The sequence below is a fragment of the Molothrus aeneus genome, chromosome 3 (genome assembly GCF_037042795.1).
Source record: "Molothrus aeneus isolate 106 chromosome 3, BPBGC_Maene_1.0, whole genome shotgun sequence".
NCBI classification, from domain to species: domain Eukaryota; kingdom Metazoa; phylum Chordata; class Aves; order Passeriformes; family Icteridae; genus Molothrus; species Molothrus aeneus.
The window spans coordinates 35,617,073-35,639,924 of NC_089648.1; the positions used below are offsets into that span (position 1 = coordinate 35,617,073).

Below are 22,852 nucleotides of genomic sequence, written 5' to 3' on the forward strand. Positions count from 1 at the left end.
ATGAGATTTCAAGCTCTGTAGAACTAATAAGTGTTTTAATGCAGTGTTTCAATTTTGATTCATATGTGTGCTACACACACACATCAACAGCTGAATGGATGCTGCAAAGTCAGCCAATCAAAGATGGAAATGCCAGAATTCAAGTGACCTTTGCAAATTTACTGCCTCCTCTGTGGGTCTTCACATGTTACATAGGTTTCAGTTCACATGGCTGCAAATCCTTTTTCCACAGACTGTCACAAATTCAGAGCAAAGACCAAACAAGCCTAATTTAATGAGGAGTTGTTTAAAACTTTTTTATCATCCCTGTTCAATGTTTGTGGCAGCAACACTAGCTAATATTTATGGTGTGCTGTTTAAACCCTCATGGGTGTTTTAATAATACTTTCATAGTGTTCAAGTCTATTTTCACAAATTGTGAATTTAAGCCAGGGGCATGAGTTTGAGCCTGCCATTGTTACTCCAAGTGGTAAGTAACTTCCTTCATGATTACTGGTGCTACTCTTCAGAAAAAGGAAAGAGAATGCAGGTCTGATTTACAACTGGTGTTTTGTTTTGCTTCTAAATGCACCCCTCTTTGCACCAAAAGGGTATGTGGGAACATGACAGTCATCATCTGGATGAGTTAGGTTCTCACCAGAGATATTGAATGAACTTAAAATCAAGTGCAAAGAGGAGAAAGCAGGATTGTCAGTGAGAAAGGCGTGTGCCATTAAGTCCAGATATTGTTCTGCAAGTGCAGTTTTTCCATTTCCTTTTTTACAGTGTCCAGTCACATAAGTGCTCATGTGCAGTTCCTTTATGTCGAAATGCTTGGCCCTCCTGGCTGGTAGAGACTGAAGTATGCAGAGGCAGCCTGAACAGTAGCAGAGGAAAGAGAGGACGAAATTGTTTTATCATTCTACTTAACAGCTTCCTCTGTACTATACAGGCAATTTGATAACCCAGCCATTTGTGTGTACAGGGTCAAAACATTGTCCCTTAGCTATAATAGCTACCAGCATAATTAATGAAAATTACAGAGTCAGGATCTAAGAGATTGTAATGGCAAAAGGAAAAAGCATGCTTAATACTTTCCTTTATTGCAAAGCTCTTCCAAATGTGTATAATCCTAGGCAATTTTCAACTTCCAAGCTGAAATTTCCTACTGCTGCTCGCTCTTCAAGCAATTCTTAGTGAAATTTACTACAGCAGGAGCTATTTTGTCACAGAATAATTCTGCCACAGGTTTCTGCAAGTACACATTCATGCATTTTGCTCAAGGCCAGGCAAGTCATCAGGTGTGGGTAGAATGCAGATTCCAGTGTTCTTGATTTTCTGTACTGGTTGATGTGTCTATAACAACATTCATTGTTCATGCAAAGACATCAACATTTTTGATTCAAAGAATGAAACCTGACTGAAATGTTGCTCCTGTATTTGTGGTAGTTCAGAGGGTTTTTGGTACTACTGCTTAGGAAGTTTGCAATTCAAGATTTGCAATGTCTTAACAAAGGGAAAAAGTTGTTCATAAAAAGTTTACTTTTTCCTTTCTCACTAAAGTAGGACATGATCAAACTGCACAGAATCTATAGCTACTTAAGAAGATTTTAATATTATTATATTTGCTGCCAGAGTAGGAAGTCTTAGAGTCTCCAGAAACAGTAAACCCTATTTTGGAGAAATGGTTTCTGACAAGCCATTGCTGTCTGCAGAGCAGTGACTTCAGGTGCACTGAATCCACTAACCTGGTGGTACTGCCATTTGTTAAAATGTTATATGTGTTTTTGAATAATTTCCTGAGCAGTGAAGTGGTTTTGTTTTCTTTCTGGGAAAAAAAAATCTGTAAAAGAGCTTTGGAGGTTTTTTAAAATTCCTTTCTACAATTTTTCTAAAATTCCTTTCATAAAGAAATGAGAGCTTTACCCATGCTATAGAGTAGTATATATTCCAAGAATCATATACCTGCTATACCTCCTTAATATTCTCCTCAATGCCTATAGAATGCAAATTACTTTGGCCCTATTCAGTGGTATAAGACAGAATTCTGGGGAAAATGCTCAAAAGTGCATAAATGACAGAAAAGGCAAAATACTATTTTAACTTAAGGTTTCTTAGGTATTGCAATAAAGACTGGCAAAAGTTCTTTCAAAATGTTTCTCATTTAAATTTATAAAAAACATTATTATCTAGCAATATAATTGATATTCTGCCAATCACCATACTACAATGATTTCAATAAAAATGAAGCAAAACACACTTTTAAAAATCCCCTATGAGATGTAAAACTAAATAAGACAATACAAGGATGTGATTATGTGGCAGTATTTCAAACAATGGCACTTACTGATAAAAAGCCATTATAATCCTCTCTGGAAATTCTTCCTATTCCCTCCTTGCTGATAAATGGGCCCAGCCTGGAATCTGGCAGACCGAAGAACAAGATCACTGAAAGCCACCTTTATGTCTTTCCTGCTCTCATCTTTCCCCTGGGTGTTACATTCTTTGAAGCTGCACAAAGTGATAAACTTGGTTCTATAATCCCAGTTTCACTGGGCTACTGGTACTACAGAAAACAGTTTGACTGTAGTCAGCTGTGACTCAGATGTCCTCCCTGGTGAGCTGGGAGGTGCACTGCCTTTGTCCTGATGATCTTTAAATAGTAGCCAAATCAGGCAGGCTGCTGCTGGTGTCATCCCACCAACTTGAGATATTTAATGGAGATGCCAGAGTTAAGGACTGTGGTTGCTCCAAACTTCATCTCTAGTCAAGAGGGAGGCAGGCAGACACTTGGTGAAAATGAATCAGATAATTTATATAATTTTCATCACTGATGTGTTGTAATTAATGCCAGCCTTACTCTCCCCATGAGTCAGTTGAAACATCACTCAATAATGCCACAGAAAAGGCCCAGCTTTTGGGTTGAATCCAACAAACTTCTTCATGCTTCCTGTACAGCCCCAGAAGAGGGGGTGGAGTGGGTGTATCTTAATCCATTTACCAGAACCACCTATCCAAATTTTTGCAACAATTTTCCCCTTAAATTAATGGGGAACTTCTGATGTCAGTTTGAAGCAGAAATTAGGACTGGACTGGGAATGCTCTAATGCTTTGTGTTGCCATCATTTAATGATAAAATGAGGTTGTCTAGCCTCCTCAGCTTCATCTCTCTGATTTTATGCCAGATGCCCCAGTAGCTCAGTGAAAATTTCATGTAGCTATCTGGGGTTTGGCCTGCCTTCCTTGCTGTCTCCATCTGTCTGTCTGTGCAGCTGTCTGTCAGTCCTCCCACAGAGGCTTTTCAAAGTTAGCCAATTTTTGCTAAGTAATTTATAAAAGTAGCCTGCCAGTCAAGTACAGAAAACCTGTTAATGCTTGCACTGAGAAAAGCAGCCCTTAATCCTTAGTTCAAGCCGTGTTTGGCTCAGGGCATTAGGGACCCAAGGCAGGAGGGATGCGTGGAGCTGTGACCCCAGGGGTAGCAGCATCCTGCACTGGCTGGTAAAGCAAGCTCCTTGCACTGGCTCTGGCTGGTACAGATCTGATTCTCCTCCTAGAAGTTGGTATGGTGCAGGGTTTTGGATTTGTGACTAAAACTGTTGATAACATGCAAGTGTTTTATCTGATGCTGAGCAGTGCTCGCACAGCTTCAAGGCTCTGTTTTTCCCATTTGAGTACTTCATTGACTAGGTTGGGGCTGAGCAAGAGCCTGGAGGAGACACAGCTGGGGCAGCTGAGCTTGAGTGACCAAGGCAATATTCCAAAGCCATATGACATCATGCCCATCATTAAAACCCAGAATGCTGTCTTTCTAAAGCAGCCATTGCACAGAGACTGCCTGGGCATCCATCTGCTTGTGGGAGGTGGTGAGTGATTGCTTTTATACCACTATTATTATTTTTTTCATACCTTTAGTTATTAAACTCTCCTTATCTTGACCCATGAGGTTTTCTTGCTTTTGCTCTGCCTGCTTTCTCCCCCATCCTGCTGGATGTGGGAGTGATGGAGCATTTGAGTGAGTACTTAGTTGCTGGACAGCGTCAACCCACTACATTTATCTACATCTACATCAGTTCTACCAATAGCAGCAGAGATGAACCTTCAGGATAAAAAGCTGAAACACATTTGGCACCAAACTTGCCACACTGGAGGTATTCAAGCCCAGACACATTGAACATAGCAGACTTACAGTACTTTAAAATAGTAAAGCACATGAAAAAAACATTTAGAATACAAACACACATCAGGTGATTATCAAAGGATAGTTCTGTACTTGTTCACTTTGCAGTAACTTGCCTATATCCTGAGATGCACAGCAGCAGCCATCTAGGGCTGTATAAATGCAGAAACTGAGAAAAAGAAAGCCATAAAGAAAGTGTAGACACCTCATAAACCAGAAGCGCATCACTTGGAAACAAGGTGAAGAAGGCTTTGGGTGAGGCAGACTATCGTAGGATGGTTATGAACTGTCAGCATGATGGGTCAGTGAACAACTCAGTGTTATGATCTGGCACATGTCAGGAATGGTTCCACTAGAGACACAGAGGTATGAATGCCACAGAAGGTGGTGGTGAAACCACACTCGCATCTTATGCCAAGGTCCATCACTCATACTTGATTCTAGGATGTTTACAAAAATGTTTATGCAAGATTTTAGGCTTGGCCTATTAAGCCTAATAAAATGAGTGAGGTGGAAATATGATTGCTGTCTACTCCACCCAATCAGGGAACAAAGGGAATAGGAAACATTAACAGGAAAATGAAAACATTAAACTTACTAACGATATTGACATACATAGTTATAAGGTGACTATTAATACCTTGGCATGAAAAGGTTGCTCATTACTGGCAGCTGGGATCACGTTGCAGACTTGCTTTGCCATGAAAGCAAATGGGACTTAAAAATGCTTGCCACGGCACTCTGAAATTCATGGAAAGACTTGCATAATAGTAGGTACTTGCCCATGATTATAGGTGAACACAACAAACCAATAAGACCTTTATACTCCTGAGATCTTAATAGCTTGAAAGGGAAAGAAATTAGGAGATGTTAAATATCAGAAAAACGTTGTGGTATGGAGATGTCTCTGGAAGTGACTAGTAAAGGAAGCTGGTGGACCTGAGACAACAACTGCATTAATAGGAAATATTTGTGGATCTCTCTTTTTCTTTCAAGCAATTATATAATTCACTGAATACTTTGCAAAGATGGAATTTTCATTTGGGAGTAGGTGAACACAATACTGTAGGAACATATATGGAGGGACCTCATAAGATCATCTTAACTGTGAAGGCTTAACTGCTTGTAAAAAAAGTTCTCTCTTCCATAATGGAGTGAAGGCAGTAAAAATCATTATTTCTCTGGGCCAAGCAGTGCTACATAATAATAAGTATTCATCATTTATCTGAGACTTGGTAAAGTTCTGCTAAGGCCTTTTACAATCTAATACAAATGTCTAAATAAACACAACTAGCGAAACACTCTGACATTTATACTGTTTGCTAGAAACATAACAGGAAAGTGAAGCTGGGTGCAGTCATTATAAAGGGCTCTGGATCATGGACTTTGTTATTTGAAGAAGCAAATGTATTGATATAAAGTTTCTCAGGGCCAGATTTTTCCATCCTGCACAGCATTCAGAATCAGAGAAAAAGTTTCAACTGTTCTCTTTGTATGTGCACTACCTTTGCTTAGACACTCAAAGAAGGTATTTTTTAAAAGTACATGTGATTGTGACCTTTGACTACCTGGCCTTCTTTGGGAGCCCAAGTGGGAGTGAGCACTTACAAATATCAAGCATGGCAGCAATCTGTGCCCCAGCTCACTTAGATGATGACACAGTTGATGTGTAAGCAGTTGGACTGCCCCAGCCATCACTCTCTGCAGAGGTCTTTTGGAAGGAGTCCTTCCTGAGTCCTTATGAGTTTTCTAGCCTGGTAAAAGCCTTAAAAAATATTCCAATATAATGGCATAAGTAAATATGTACATTTGCTGATCTACAGCTGATTTTCTATAATGCACTTGTCTACCAAGTCTAGTGTCAGGTAGGTCTGTGGCACAGCTGCACTGGAATAACTAAAAAAGTAGGCCTTCTGTTGTGTCGACTTCACTTTATATTTTTATTTATTCAGTTCTGCCCCAGAGCTCACACAATAAAGAGGACTAAAAATGAAATGCCACTGATGGTTTTTAATTTGTGCACAGTAAATGTCACTGAGAAGAGACCACTACTTCAGGAGAAGATATTCTACCATGAAGGAACTTATTGCTCATACTGGTTTGAAGCCCATGTTTGCTTTCTGTAAAATCCAACAGAATGAGGCAACAGAGATAGCCTTTATCATTGTACTTTTGAAATAAAGTAAGGACCTGAGTGACTGCCACTCAGTTAATTAGCACCTTAGTATTTGCTAAGCAAATACTGAATAATATTTTGGTAAAATGTTAGATTCAGCTACATCACCACTTATACTTAGAAGCTTGAATCAAAACTGATTTCAGCTTCATTAAGTGACTGAGTTTAGTGGAAATATCACAGTCATTCTAGCCTTTGAGAAACAGATTTAAAAAAACCCCAAACCTGGCATTTGTTGTTTCACTGAGTACTTGAAAAATGTCAGTGTAGCTTAGTGTGGTAGTTCGTTTTTTCTGATTTTTAACTCCATCAGCTGTGGAACACATGCAGTTCAGCTTTTCATTAAAAAAAAATTCAAACTCTTTGATCATTTTGTGATCTCTTTACTTTGGAAAAGCACAGTGAAGAGCTTTCCAGGTTTAGCTTCCAAGCATAAACAAACTCAGTTGACTGAAGCTATTCAGGAGCATTTAGCGTCCATTCCAAGAAAAACATTATATTGGCCCCAACAGAAATGTCTGAATACTATTTCATTGTACTGAGTGCTCCTTTCCATATTAGCATTATCTTTTGAGCATTACTTAAGGCCATCATTCAACCAGCTTTTGGCTTGGTAACCAGCAGCTGAAGTTGGCAGGCTGTCAGGATTACTGTTTATGAGGCAGACAATACAATCAGGTACCAAGTAAGAATGCATGTACAGCTTCAGATGTACTTAACTAAAGGTTTTTAAAAGCAGTGTGACATCACTGCTTGATGGATTTTAGTTTGAACCAGAATGAGGTGGAGAGAATATGAGGTGGGCATGAGAATGTCTTTTAGATTAAATATTTAACTAACAAACAGACAAAATGAAACTGGGACATCAAGTTCTCCCAGAGATCTCCTATGCACTGCTAAAATGCCAAAGTAAATAGTGTTTTCAAAGTCTAAATTAGTCTTCCCCCAGTGAAGCCAGCAGTAAAATTCCCAGTGGTTGCAAAGGATGTCAGGTTAGATCATCATTCTTTAGGCCACTGAAAATCCTATCTTTTAAAAAATTATTTCTTTGTCTCCCTAATATCACACTGGTGTTCTCTGGACCTTGAATTCCAAACTTGCTTCCTGCATTTTTAAGCCTGTGTCAGCCCCATCCCCAGCACACAGGTGGCCTCTACTTTGTTGCAGCCAGATTTTCCCAGTTGTGAGGAAAGGGATGATGTGCATTTGAGCTGTTGTTTTGCCTCCATGTAGTCTGGCTGTCCTCTCTGGACTGAATTCCCCAACTGTAAAATACAGATAATGGCACTTCCCTGCCTACATAGATTATGTGAATTCCTCAAGCTTTCTAGGGATAAAAGCCAGAAAGTAATGTAACAGGTGATGTCTTGCTGCATATTTTATCTACTGGCATAGAACCATTACTCCATTATTCAGAAAAATGGGGACAGAGACAAGAAAAACAAATTAAAAGCAAAGAAAAAAGCACTATTAATAATAATGAAGAAAAATGAAATAGCATATGGCCTGATTTCTAAAAAAAGATATTCCTGCAGATATACAAAGCACTACATTAAATATGATTTCCATATGATTAAATGAGCTTCTCTCAACTTGCCTACCTTTCTGCTTCCTTAAAGCCACTGTCATTTTTTCTGGCAGTACCTACTTACCCAGAGTATGAGAAGACAGTACTGACAGCACGTACTTCAGTAGTTCCAAGACAATCAAGCCAACTTCTAGAGCATTAAACTGTCTGAAGATGAGACACACACAGCTGGAAATCAGTAGGTGGCACACAAGGGGAACCACATGAGCAAACACATAAAACACATACACAAATAAACATAATAGGAATCAGTGGACAAACATGTTTGAAAAGAAGGGAGAGGTGCTTTTCTAAATTTGCTAATTAGAGATAGAAATACTTCTTTAAAATCTGTAAATAAATCAGATAAAATGTAAAGCAGTATATTTGTCTCTTCTTGTTGAATCACGGTTACTTCTGTGCTGTCAGATACATCTGGGTGAAGCTATTGAAGGACCGTAAGGAACCACTGGACATGGAGTTTCCTTCTCCTGGAAACTTTCATCCAGTGTTGTCTTCTTCAGGCTTTTCGGTTGCTTAAGGAGGAACTGAAGGAAGAATGAGAATTTTGCAGCCTGGAAACAAAACCTACCTGTTTAGAGCTATTGCAGCTCTCTATCTCTGTGTAGGGTTTCTCTCCATCAGCCATCACCATACGTCCTGTTTTCAGCTGGGATAATGGGATAATTTTTTTCCTAGCAGCTGGTACGGTGCTTGTGTTTGGATTTAGTATAATAATGTTGACAACACACTGATGTTTCAGTTGTTGCTAAATAATGCTTAAGTCAGGGACTTCTCGGTTTCCCATGCTCTGCTAGTGAGGAGGTGCACAAGAAGCTGGGAGGGAGCATGGCCAGGACAGCTGACCTGGCCTGGCCAAAGGGACATTCCAGACCACAGAAGGACATGCTCAGTATATAAACTAGGGGGGTCAGCTGAGAGGGGCTGATCCCTGCTCAGGGCAGGGCTGGGCATCAGTTGGTGGGTAGTGACCAATTACACTGCGCAGCACTCGTTCATCTTGGGTTTTATTCCTTTTTCTCTTTTGGTCATCTCCATTTTCCTTACTATGATTCCATGATGATGATGATGATAAAGATGATGATGATATTTTATTTTATTTCAATTATTAAAATGTTCTTATTTCAACCCCCAGGTTTTACCTTTTTCAGGTTCTCCTCCCCATGCCAGAGCGGGGCTGGGGAGGCACAGTGCAGGAGTGGCTGCATGGTTCTCAGTTTGCTGGCTGGTTAAAGCACAACACCAGACTCATCAAACACTGTATCAGACAAAGTAGGTCAGCATGGGGCTAACCAATCTTCAGAGCTGATTTTATGCTTTATCCTTCCCGTCTTGCTGCAAGTGTTGCTTCCTGAGCTTCCCACAGATGATGATTTACTTGTGTAATGGTTTGAGCAGCACATGAGGAACATAACAGTGGTTGTTACTCCAAGTGTGAGAAAGCCCTTTGGCAGAAAGGGCTGAATTTTTCCAGTCTTCCAGGCCAGCAGAATCTCTTGGAATCTGGCCTCTCACCTCCAAGTGCATCATGTTTCCCTCCACAAATACAAATTTCACTCCAGCTTACATGATCAACAACATCTGCACAGAAAAATACCACACTGGTTTGCAATAGAGATGGTACCTTGCTATTCATATGCACAGAGCATTTCGCACCGCTTGCTGTTCTTTCAGAGCTTGACTGTCACTTCCCATCAATAGCATAATGTTTCTTCAGGAGTGCCATTTACTGAGTTTTTTCTTTAGTGTACCCTTTAAAATGAAATAATTTGGCTTGTGTTTTGTGACAAGGTAAGACAGACATAGAAATGATATTTTAGTCAAAGTCACAGCTCTTGAAGTATTATTTACTTAAAACTTTGAGGTATGCTTTTTCCTGAGGAACCCAAACTGTTATGTATTTTCTTCCTGATATACTTGGTATTTGTATTTCATTTCTAGCTGGAATTAAATATTAGAGATTTTCACTGTAGATATGGAGCTAAATTATTATAATGATAATTACTATTGAATATTTAAGCATACATCCTGTTCTTAATCCATTTAACATGCACTAAAGGATCCCAGATTGCAGTACCAAGAACAAGTCTGTAATTGTTTTAATCTGAAAGATGAAGGTTCAAGGTAAAGAGAATTCAATTAACAAAGCCAAACCTTGATGTGAAAAGGTACAGCCTTCTCTTTTTTGCTTTATAGCTCCACAATAAATCACCTTCTTAGAACATACAGTTAAATGTCACTGTTTCCAGAATGTATTGCTAGGAGAGAACATAAACCCACAAGCTCTTTAAAACTTTTCATCTGCTTAAGCCCTCAGGTTGGTAACCTTCTTTCATGCTTGAGTCCTGTTTGTCTTCATTAACCCTCCATGGCTGCCCAGGATCACTTCCAGATGTGTGCATGCCAGCCCTGAGGAAGTGTTTGCCAAGGCTGGCTTCATGAATGCCAGCAAATAATGCCAGTGTTCTAAGTTTTTTAAAAAGGAAGATTCCCCTCCTCGTGCAGCAACTGAGCCAAGAGTGTGCAGGAGCACAGAGAACAGGTCCTGTGCATCATGTCAGGAGCCGTGCCTTGTCTCTGGCAGGGATGTTGCCATCACACCTCTAGCCATGAGCAATTGTACTAAAAACCTGGCAGGCTCCACACCATGCACATGCACAACAAGCTTCAGAAGCTACTGAACCAACCAGAGAGCTAAAGTTGGAGTGAGGTGAATTTCACTCTGATATTTCAGGGCTGAAATAAGAGGAGCAGTTTGAGTAACACTGAAAACTTGGTTTGTTCTGTTCTGTTTGTGTCAAATTGCAAAATAAATTGGATTTTTTCAAAACATTTAAATACATTTTTTTAAATGGCACTTTCCATGCAAAAAAAAAGCTTACCAGTGTAGGACATTTTAGGTTCAATTCACACATCTTTATAGGAATTAGGAATTCCAGCATTCTTACAGTGTCAGCAGAGCATTAATCCTGAATTTTCATGCCCTTTAAATTGTGAAAACTATGAGAATCTTAGAGTAAAGAGAAATTGGATTAACACCCTTTACCATCTCAAATTTTGTGCATGTATGCATGGAGACATATAATATTAACACGGAGAAGATCAGGACATGTTTTGTGAAATTCTGCAGAATACACATTTGTTTTTGGCAGAGTGCAAAACCTGGACTGTGTGACATAACCTTGAGTCAATGCTGGAACTCCTTTCTTTATTCTCCTTTCCTGCCCTTGCTTACGTCTCAGATGAATGCTCATAACCCTGTTCTCTGACAAGTTCTTCCAAGAAGGAGGTGTTTCTATTCTGGCCTTATGACTCATGCCTGCCATGCCCTTCCCAGGCCAGAAGGAAATACAGGAGCTGCTCTGGCACTTCAATGGACCCTGATCCAGGGGTATAAATCACATTTCTATGTAACAATTTAAACATTAATATGTTAAGTCAGGCTCTAACTCAGTGAAACTGCCTTATAGTGAATAACTTCTTCTTCCTATATGAGAAAGTCACAAAAAAAAAAAAAAAAGAGATTCAGACATTGATTCTGAATGTTTTTGAATATGATGATGAATCAGTGATGAACTCCCATGTAATACATGATAAAAGTAAAATTAAGCATTGTTACTTTTCCCCTAGCCTGTTGGAAACTAGCCATATAAATTATAAAACAGACCCAGATATAGGAAAAATCAAATAATGAGATAATCAGAACTCACAGTAAAATGCCCCTGTTGAGACAAAATACTTAAATGAGCTACATTGCAGCATTCAAATGCATTCCTACACTTCATTGTAGCTACTCCTGCATAAGTTTTAGTTCAGCAGTGCCAAACAGGAAAATTACCTTTAGGAAATGTCGATTGTCTTCTCATTGCCACTTCTGTTCTTTCTCGTTTTCTTACTTCTACCAGTTCACACTCTCATTTTTGGTACTTCATACCTTCATTCTTCTGTTTCCTCACACTTTTAATGTCACTTCCAGTTTAGACAGATGAATATTCCATTGGCTTTAGCAGTTGGACATTTTTTCTACTGAGCCTGGGATTTTTTTCATGCCTCAAGCTTCATGCTCTGCACTGATATGAGACCCACCCATATTTTCAGGACTCTACAGTCATGCCATACAAAATATTAGTTCAAATCTGATAAAAGAAGACCATGGTTATGGAACTTATTTTGTGCTAACATTATGTCTTGATCAAAGGGCTTGCCTCTCAGCTGGGAGTTTGAATCAGTCAAGGCAATGCATGACCCACCCAGTATTTTTGTACTCACTTACTTTGTATTAAAAAAAAAGAAAATAAATAAAGTTTAAAATTTTGACCTCTTTATTTATTGTGCGTTTTTTTTCCAGAACTAAACTGTGCAAATCCTTACATGGTGTGTTGGATGTGGGCATTACCCATTTCATTTCAGACTAAAACATCAATGTAAAGATCACAAACAGTAAAATTGTTCAGACTTGGAAATGCTATTAAACTTTACATAGTGTGTTAACATTGTAAAATGAAGCTGTCTCTCCGCCCCACACCACTGGAACAATAAATGTATTTTCAGAAACATACCCATATTCTAATTCAATTTAGAAGAATCATGGTTGAGAAAAGCCCTGAGAAGTCTCCTCCTGCTTCACTTTGCCACATCCAAAGCTTCCATAAGTACAAGAAAAGTGAAACCCTGTGAGTGTAGCTTGCACAACACATAATTGGATCCAGTCACCACCGCACCAACAGCCATGGACAGGGCTGAAACTGAATCCTTAGCTAATCTTCCCATGGCAACAAAGTCTATAATGAGTAGGCAGGCTGGCTTTGTGTTGTATATCACAAATACACAAGCACAAGTATGGCATAAAGCTGGGTGTTTCCATGAATATTTCATTTGAAAGCAAAACCCCTGCAGAAAGCCTGTTAGGAAGAAGCCCTGAGAAAACACTAAGGAGCCAGCCTTCCCTCTGCCAAAAATGCTGTTAAGAAATGCTGCCTTGAAATCAAAAATTGTGCTGAATGAGTGAAGAAGTGGTCAAAGAAAAAAAGCAGATGATGCAGGAAACATCTTCCACCCCCCCTTGATGCTCACACACTCAGACACACACACATATGCAGGTTGCTCCCTTTTGCAAGAATTATGGATTCCTGACTATAAATGTCAAGTAAGGCTCCTCATGGTAACCCTGCCAAGTGTTCATGTTTGATAGACTGCACAAGTTCAAAAAGTTGTAATTTACCCCTCTTTGTACCATGATGAGCAAGTCTGTCCATTAAAACAATTGTTCTTTTAACTTAGTGGATTTAAAAGCCTTGGCATAACTTCAATGTGATTTTGGTATGATTGCATATGCAATAAAGCAAAAAGCCAACAAACTAGGCCAGCTTCTGAACTCTGTGTCCCTAAAACCACTGGGATTTTTGTTTAAGCAAGTGGTTCAGAATTTGAGCCTGATAAAAACAAGCTTTATCAGCAGCACAGACTGGCCTCAGCCCTGCTACTCAAACCAGTGATCTCCCATGCAGGTTCTGTTCCACTCCAGGCCACAGTTCCAGCACCACTCAAACCTGCACTGAGGGCGAGGACATTTCATATGCATGCAGCCACCTGCAAAATAGCAACAGAATGGCTTTGGTACTTGGAAAACACTTAGAGATGTTAATCAACAATTAAGAGCATTAAAATCAACTTTCTTCGACACTAATTTACCAACTAAGTAAATTATTTAATAAAAGAAAAGTACAAACCCAAAGAATATTCCCCTGGGCTTTCTAAAACCTGCTCCTCCTCTCTTATTGGGCTTTAATGTGCATTTCTCACTTGAGGGACTGCAGGGGTAGGAGGAAATTAAAAAAGACTATGCTAGGGAAAGGGAAAAGAGATGATAGTCTGTGGCCTTTCAAAGCAGTCCTGGAGGTACCTCCTCAAGGTTACTCTACACTGGTCCAGCTGTGAGCCAGAAGATAAACAAAATTAAATCCTTTTTTGAATTTGGATTCAAAGATTTGCAAGATTTGCAAAGTTGGTAAATCAGGAGATAGACTTGCTGACTGCTGATCACACAAAAATGACATTAGTAATTTAAGTTGATTTGACTAGTATCTGAAGGTGCCTTTTGATCATATAAATGTTTTTTTGCATGTTGGATTTCTTACTTCTCCATACCACGAGAGCAGCTTTAATTTCTCTGCTCATAACCTTGATCAAAAGTTTATTTTGTAATATATAAACATTAACATTGTCAAAGGTCATTACAGAACTACCCTTCAAACTGGAATTATGTTGCTTACCACACAAAGAGATCTTTTGTATAATTCAAACTGAGAGAAAAGCATGAAGAAATGCTGAAATGTCATCTTGGTTTGACTCCAAATGGTGATGGGAAGTACAGGGAGTGTGCGTTCCCTACTGTATGAGCTGCTGCCCTTACACCATGTTTTTAAAAATGCCACTCCAGAATGTTTCTCAGAAGGCAAAAACAAACAAGAATTAGTTTGTTAAAATAGGCCTCTCTGCTTCACCTGACAAAGAGAGAAAACCACTTGTGATAGCAAGGTCTATTTGTCAGTTTGTATCTTTGTGTGAGAAAGGCACTGTGCCAGAAAGATTTTTATCGCATTTAAATGTAAACATACAAATGGCCAGCCTCCATGTTCCAGTTTATTTAAAGTTTAGATCTAGTCCTCTCTTACAGTTTGTATTAAGCCATCACTGGGTAAAACTCATCTCTGTCATGGTGCAGGACCCAAACCCATTAGGTGCCCTCTCTAAAATGTGTGCTCCCCCTACTAAGCTGCATACATCTTGTTATTCTTTGCTGCATGGCAGCTGAGATCAGCAGTCAGGAGTGGAGAGTGCCTCAAGCAATGGGACCTACAGCTCTGTGAGTACAGCAGCTCTCTGAGAGACATGGATGTGTGTCTAAACTCACTCAGACTGGGGCCTTCGCTGTGGGAAAGTGTTTCTCTCTTTCACTTCAGCTATTACAGAAAAGTTACTGGCAGCCAGAAATATTCTACAATGCCTGAAGTTTATGTGGACTGTTACAGAAAAGTTATTGGCATTGTCACTGTCCCTTGTAAAAGACACTGTCCACAGACTATGGGGAAGGAGAGCAGAATTATTCTCCCATGTGGAGTCAGTGTACTCCTCCCAAATGAGGACTGCTGGCAGACATCAGGATACAGTTGTCAGTCACTTGACAGCAGCTGTACTTTGGCAGCTCTGAAGTGTTTCTTGAAGTTTACAAATGGCAGCCTAGAAGCTGGCATGTGCAGTACCCATGACCAAAGAAGAAGGCAAACACTGCACTTTTTAAGCTTTGTGATTTTGTTTGCAAAATGACAGAATCACTGAGGTGGGAAGGTCCCTTAAGAGAACATCCAATCCAAAACTTGGCTCAAAGCAGGGCAACTAAAGTAGGGTGCTCAGAGTCTAAGAGAAAGTAAAGGTCTTACCACTCCTTCAAGCCTAACCAGAAGGGGGTTTTGTTTGGCTATGCACAAACTCCTGAATATAAATAGTCACCATTATAATTTGTCTATTTCTAACCAGATTAAAATTTCTGGTTTTCAGTCTGTTCTACAAATTTGTAAATAATTTTTTGACCTAGGCCTCCGTTATCTCTCTTCTGCTGCCCACCTTGCTCTCCACGCTACGCCAAATCTTGTCTCACATTCCCACTCTTCAATTCAAGCTTTCTTTCCTTCTGCTTCTTGTGCTTGAAGGTGTCTCCCACTTTCCATCTGCCAACTGCTTTTTCTTTCATCAAACCCCAGATTTCAGGATTTTGTCCTATTTCTTCCCCAGTAATATTTCTGCAGTGTCACTGCTCAAAGTGTTCTCCCCTTGAAGTTCATAGTGCCTTATTTGGTGTTTTCAGTGTCCCATGTGAATGTCACAAGACTGGGAAGCACCCTCTAAGTATTTGTATAATATTTTGGCAATCATGTTAATACATTTTTATTAATTAACATAAATACAATTAAATCTTGGAACAATATTAACCTATAAATCTATAAATTACAGCCTATTTACCATTCCTGTTCTTAATTTTAAACATCCCAATGCCAGCAGATTACTTTTCTTCCTACATGGTAAGCACTGATTAATGCAAACTGTTTGTCAGGACTCATGTTGCTTCCTCTAACTTGCTTTTCTACCATGGGCATGTGGCTGGGTTGGGATTAATCTCACCCAAATTCAGCCTTATACTGTGTAGACATCTACAGCAGGACTAATTCTTCACACCCCACTTTTAGGTGTGATTTTCTGGCCTGCATATGTTCTGCTTCATCGGGAGATGAGTTTTACCCTACAAATGTCTATTTTTCCCAGTGACAATGGAAAGTCTGGGTAACTAGCTGGCTATTCTGTCATATGAATGTTACATCCAATGCCCCATTTCCCCTATCTAAAATATAGCTGGACATTTTGTGAGGCTTAATTAGTGGTTTTAGAACTGAGTGATTTAGTTAGCATTTTCAAGAAAATTTAGTTAAGGTGACACAAGGAATTATTCAAGCTTTTTGTTCTCTCCCTCTTTTGGAATAATATTATGCATATGTACACCTGAACATTCATATGTTTATACTGTAAAATGAATTTTAAGAGACAGGTAAGTACAAGATCTCTAATAGTCTTACCATTTTTTTCTACTGGAATATTGCAGTTGGGGCATGGCTTGGTTGTCTTCTTGATTGTTTCTCTAGATGCTTCTTCCCATCGAGCTTGCATGGCTGCATGTTCATCAACTACAAACCCCTGCAAAGAGAGAGAGAGAGAGCACTCATTGGGGCATCAAGCCATGCTGCAAATGCACCAAGACAGGTAAAGCAAAAGGGAAGGCAAAGGAGGAGTCAGGTGAACCTGGCTGACAACATCACATGTTAGACACCACAGGTTTGATTCTGCTTCAGAGATTAAAGCCCTTCTTGAAAGAAAAACAAAAACACCAAGGAAGTGCAACACTTGATAATCCAGGATGGTGGGGTGCCTGGAAGGAAATTGTTTTTCATAATAAAGTGTACTCTTTTGTATTGGAGGTCTGAGTTTCATTCCAATGTAACCCTACACAAATATAACATGCACAAAGAATAAACAAAAATTTTGGAAAAAAAGCAAAAAAACCCCACTTGAGTAATGAAATGCTCAGAATGACACAGAAGGAAAAAGTCATCATGAAGAGTATAAAAGGGATTCCTGTGTTTGTCCTATTTATGACTGGGACAAAATTACATAATCTACACAAGTGGCCTATTTGGCTGCTTCCTACCTAAAATGATAGCACAAGGACAAAAGAGATGGCAGTGCCTTGAGTCATTTTCATCACACAAGGCTGGCAACCATGTGAACAGTACCTATAAACAATGCATGTAGGTTCCAACCTTGAAGCTCTGCTCTCTCCATTCATAATATGGTTTTATTCAAGCATGTGGGAAAATGATGAACTTAAACAAAACTAATTTATAACAATTCCTGTAACTTAGTGTATATCTTCTAAATACTTATAGGCTTTTATGTGGATAGACTTTTATATTTATTTATATAATTTTTAATATATTTATTTCTAGTAAGACCGAAAAAGGAAATTGGCCCAACTTTAAGCAATGCAACAAAGCCATAACTCCACTTGAATTTTGGTCATCTAGTATTGATAAAACAGAGTAGAGAGTGAATAGTGCCTTGATTCCATCCTTGGCTGAAATGACCTCAGTTAAAATGGAATAACAAAGACCAACATCTGCAGAAATTTATTTCCAGCTCATCTAGTGGCCATTGCAATATGCATTTAAGGAAAACCAAACCAAAACACAAAACAACAAAAAAACCCTGCACTGCCTTATTTTAATCAGGAAACACCAATAATATGTTTGCCATTATTTATTTTACAACCTACATCAGTCTCCTCAGTCTATGAATGCCTTTTTTGCTCCTCACTTAAGATTCTCCAATTTTCTTATCTTTTTCATGTAGAGGTGACAAAAGTGAATGAAGTCTTCTTATCTGTATCCTAGAAATGACTTTTACTCTTGTCTCTCTGCTTGTAGAGAGGGAACTCGGCCCTGCACCCTGCTGGATTATTCAGCAATTTGGCAGAAAGATGACCTCTATACAACAGCACATTAGTAAGTTCTGGGAAATAGAAAAGGCTGCTCAGGCTAATAGCAAAGAACATAATCTAGTATTGATTTTTCAACACCTACATCCTTAAGGAAGGATGACTTTTGCAAGCAATCTGAGCCAGCTGAGAGAGGCAGAGTGGGAGAGGGGGGAACGCTTGACCTGGGCCTCAGTTTCCCCCGTGATGAAAATAAGATGATATCTCATTTTAATGGGAGCTCATTGCTTAACATGCATACAATTGAAAATCACTACAGCAGTGACAAAACATTGCTATTCTTTTCAGAGGCACTAAATGAGAAGACCAGAAGTATTTTAAATTTTTGTAATCAGTCCAGATGAGCTTCACACTGGCTGTTTTCTCAAACAGTCCAAATCCAATGTTTTAGTACTTGCAAACATACTTTTTTTCTCCATCTTCATGTCTTTGTTGTGATCTAATAGCAAAGGACACTGAGGCAAATTTTCACATACCAAACTTCTAACTTTATTTGTATAAACATTTTTGATCTTTGTTCTGCAAACAAAATTGTGAGACCTTAGGAATAACTAAAAGAAACAACTTCTAGCCACACACATGCAGCTCACTAAGAACAAATTGCTGAAAACAGCAGTGAATTATTATTTTTAGTATTTTCCATTGCAAAAAGTCTAGCATGAACTAGATGCAGTAGCATGATATTTCAGCCCATTAGAGCTGAAACACCCCTCCTTGCTGAATGCCAGTCTTGCTGAATGCTAAGTTAAAAACTTCCTGCTGCATGAACCAAATGCAGAGAAATGGCACAGTGATGGAGTCCCTCTGATTCAGTGAAGAAATCATGCCATCCAGATCCATAAGCCTTCAGTGCTCACGTGCTTTATTTAGTGCTCCACACCCAGTGATGGCAAGCACACATATACTTATCTGCATTTTTTCTTCCAACGATAAAGAAAAGGTGTATGGCAATTCTTCATTACCTGTGTCTATTTAAATCATGTTCTTACATCCTAAACTAGCAAACCTAACCTCATTGAAAGTGGCCTAGGTCTGTCAAGCAGAGGGGGTCTCTAACTTTGCTTGTTCTGCCTGGTCTTGGATAAGAAGCTCAGAGATGCTCCAGGTGTGCATCACATGTCAGTCTGCTGAGGACAGGGGACTTGGATCACTTCTGATGCTCACTCAACACAATATGCTCTTGTTCCCCAGTTAGTATGGAACATTTGTCCCAGCACTATGGAAAAGCTACTAGATTTCATCCATGCCACTTTATGAATAATTTTTTTTGATTCTCAACTGTGCTGCATATCATGACCAGGAATGAATATCCATAAATAACAGCAAGCTACAGAAAGAGCTGTTGTAAGCACTATTTAATATCCCCCCTTCAGTATTTCCTTTGGGTGACAGGAGCAAAAGGTTGTCTTATTATCTCTGGGTCATCCTGAAGGACATAGATTTACTTCTGTTCCTATGCTGAATCTTTTGGAAAAACTACCAGGGATAAAGAGACCACAGAGACTGCCAAGGACCATACAACAATACAAAACCACGTACATGGAATGGTTTCTTTGCAGTTAATCAATATCATGCAGTACTGGAAAGAGATCTACAGGGACAAAAAGTATCTTGAAATAGAAATAAAGTGTCCTTCTTAGAGCAGCATCTCATTCAGGTGATAGAGTACACATCGACCTATCAGTAGAACCACACTGAAGCAAATGAAGAAGATGTTTGCAGACAGCAAACTAAGCAGTACCATCTAGATTAAAAACATTCATGGCAAAGCTTCTTGTTTAAAATACCGGAGGTTTTAGATACATAGTGTTAAATTTTGACAACCACTGAATTATATACTGCCTTATGTTAGCACACTTCTTTAATGATCATGCTTATTTTGCCTGGTATAGATAACATCTCAAAATTGAAGACCCTTAATTCAGAATAGAACATGCAACTGTTAACCTTCTTTGTGCTTTGCTTTAAGTGGATGTAATTTCTGTATTCCTGTTTGTTTGCCCTTGGTGCTTCATCTCTCCCCAATAAACAAAAAAGCTGATCATGCATAACTTAAAAAAAATGTATCCTAGTGAAGCTTTCTTTAAATCCAAAATACTTTTGCTTTTGGTCAGAAATGCTTGGTTTTAAGATAATTTTACTTGCAAAAATAAGCTTTTTATTTAGGGTAATAGAAATATGTAAAATTATCTCACTTCGTGTGAAATACAGAATTTTAAAAGGGTTTAGATGTCTCAAAACAGGAAGTATTACTCATTTTCTAACAAGAATGTGAGAAAAGCTATGTATACTTGAAAGCATTTGAAAGGAAGACAAAGATTAATTCATTGTGCATGAGCAATGTTCATCCCACCATAATATTTAGGTTAACACAGCCCACTAGAGCTAGAGCTCTAAGCAAAAGCAGCCTCAGCTGTTGAAGACTGATCTACAATGGATGGTGACAGTCCAACTTAAATTTATTGTGTCTTCTTGACTTCAACAGGGCTGTTTTCTGAACATGATCACATGAATAAACTGCCATGTTTATTGCTGCCTTTTACTGCAGGGGGTAAAAATAGCAGGTGTCTAGGGCACTAGATAGGTTAGAGGGTTTTGGAAGAAAATGGATTATTTGAGCCATTTAGAGTAAAAATCTCACAAAGAGAGGTGTGCATAGCTATGGGACTATTGCTCTATTTTAGAGACAGATTTAGGCTAATTCAAAACACTAAAATATGGCTGTAGATAAGGAATAGAAAAGATATTCATTCAATGAGATTATGTTTCACACACAGGAAAAATAAATAGAGGTGCCAGTACTACAATGATCCCATTAAATCCACATGAAGCAGCTTTGTATGAGCCAATTTGTCTAGTGTGCCTAGGGAATTCTGACATAAAATGAAAGAGCTGCTTTGTGATGACAGCAACTAGTTAAAATCAAATTGATATAGACAGGGTATTATATTGGATACAAGAAGAAAGAGTGCTCTGGTTTGGTGACACTGCACATCAATGTTCTCACTCTGTGTGTTGCAGCCATTCATATAATGAATTAAATTCAGGTAGATAGTGAATATTGGATTTGCACCGATCTAAAGCAGGAAATATAATCTAATACAGGTCATTCTTATGTAACTGTTTTCCATGAGCAGAATAAAGAACGTGCCTTCTCTCGTAAGTGGCAACACTGCTGAAAATGACTGTCAGCTTAACCTCAAAAACAAAAGCAGTTTGTCACACCTTTTTTGCTTTATTGCTGCCCAAAATAGGAAAGCTAAAATTCTCTCTATATAGTTATCATCTATTTCTCATTAGACAGAAAGTTAAGACCTATGCTCAGATTTTCTCTGGTGCATCTTTATTTATAACACAGAAATTAATTTTACAGGACATTTCCCGGTTATAGTTATTTTTCTTGCTCCTTTAATTAGGCACCTATGGGTTGAAATGTCCTGAGCTTGACATTGTGAGTATACCAAATACTAAAACCCTGAGCCTCAGTTTGTTTTTCAGGTGTTTAAGATATTTTAGAGATCAAGCTAGGTGTGCCATTCCTTGTACAGTCATGTTTTATTTAACTTTTAAAATTTACCAGATGGGAAAAAAACCACAACCAATGGCCTAATAATAGATGTTTTGCATTTCAAACTGTGACTCAGGACTCACTGAAAGATACTATGTATGATGAACCTTTTCAGTAGCTTTTCCTTTCACTAAAGTGCAGGGAAATAATTAATGTTTTTGTGGTTAGCATTTAGTATTTATCATTAGCTGCTTAGAGACCTAGCTTCACAACCCTACCTGCTTGCTGGAAATCTACAGCATGGGAGGTTAGCATCTTCCACGATGGAGAAGGAAGCCTGGCAGGCAATACCTGAGCATTTCATACCCCCTACTGTCAACTCTGAGACCTGCACACAGGAGGAAATGGGAATAGAAGGGGGGCTGGGAGCTTTTCCAGGAGCTACATTCCAACAGCCTTCAGCAGCATGCCAGGTGCTGTGACAGGCTTTCCTGGGTGTGTGTGCAGGAGCACATGAATGTGCCTTTATGTTTTCACCTGTGCAGCAAAAAACACGTCTGGGAAGTGATCCAAGGGGTTTGCTTGGAGCCACTTGTTCACCTAGGACATCATGCTCGAGTCAGGTGTGAGCCCAGAAACTCTGGTTAGAGGGCAGCCCTGGAAGTGTGTGCTGATGAAGAGGGTCAGGTTTGCCTTGACTCAGCTGAGGCACCCACTGCTCTGCTTTTGGCTAGCTCTGATGGGCTCCTGGGCTGACAGAGGTGCTGGATAAATTTATACTGCCAGTTACAGAACAAGAGAGCTACTGCCTGGATCCCATGTTACCTGCCTGAGGACTGTGAGGGCTGAGTTCTGAACAAGAACAGCTGAGGTTTGATTTGAAGGTACTGGGTCTGGAAAGGGCTTTGGGATTAGGTGACAAAGGCCTCCAGCTTAGGGATACAGCCAGGACAGGCAGTGTCCCACAGGTTAAGAGTGGAGTTGAAGTCAAGTTTTACAGCACTAGCTATAATTTTACACTGGAAAAGACTGTAGATGAAGGTTTAAAACATGTATCTTTATGCTTCAGTAAAAATGGTATTACCATTTATTGTAAGAGACCACAGCCTTTGTGCAAAGCCAGCACCATGAGCCTCAGGATGCATCAGGCTTTATTTGAACTTGTCTTGGCAGGCCTAGAGATTTGGTTTAGCCTGTGACATCAGTTATTGAATGACCTGGTGACTATTCCCCTGTTCTGCTTTTGTATAATTTTTGTATTATGGCTTGGTTCAACAGTTCCATGTATTCTTGTAACTGACAGGACCATTATAGGTACT

At 39.2% G+C, this 22,852-nt stretch overlaps 1 protein-coding gene across 1 annotated transcript in view; it reads right to left on the bottom strand.

The window, feature by feature from the left end:
- Window positions 1-12,222: 12,222 nt before the first annotated feature.
- PRKN (parkin RBR E3 ubiquitin protein ligase) overlaps window positions 12,223-22,852 on the bottom strand; it is a 675,490-nt gene continuing 664,860 nt past the window's right edge. Inside the window, exons 11-12 of the mRNA XM_066546681.1 lie at window positions 16,551-16,668; window positions 12,223-13,512 (exon numbers count right to left, since the gene is read on the bottom strand). Coding sequence (XP_066402778.1) covers window positions 13,403-13,512; window positions 16,551-16,668 — 228 coding nt within the window. The 3' untranslated portion in view covers window positions 12,223-13,402. The remainder of the gene's footprint in view (window positions 13,513-16,550; window positions 16,669-22,852) is intronic.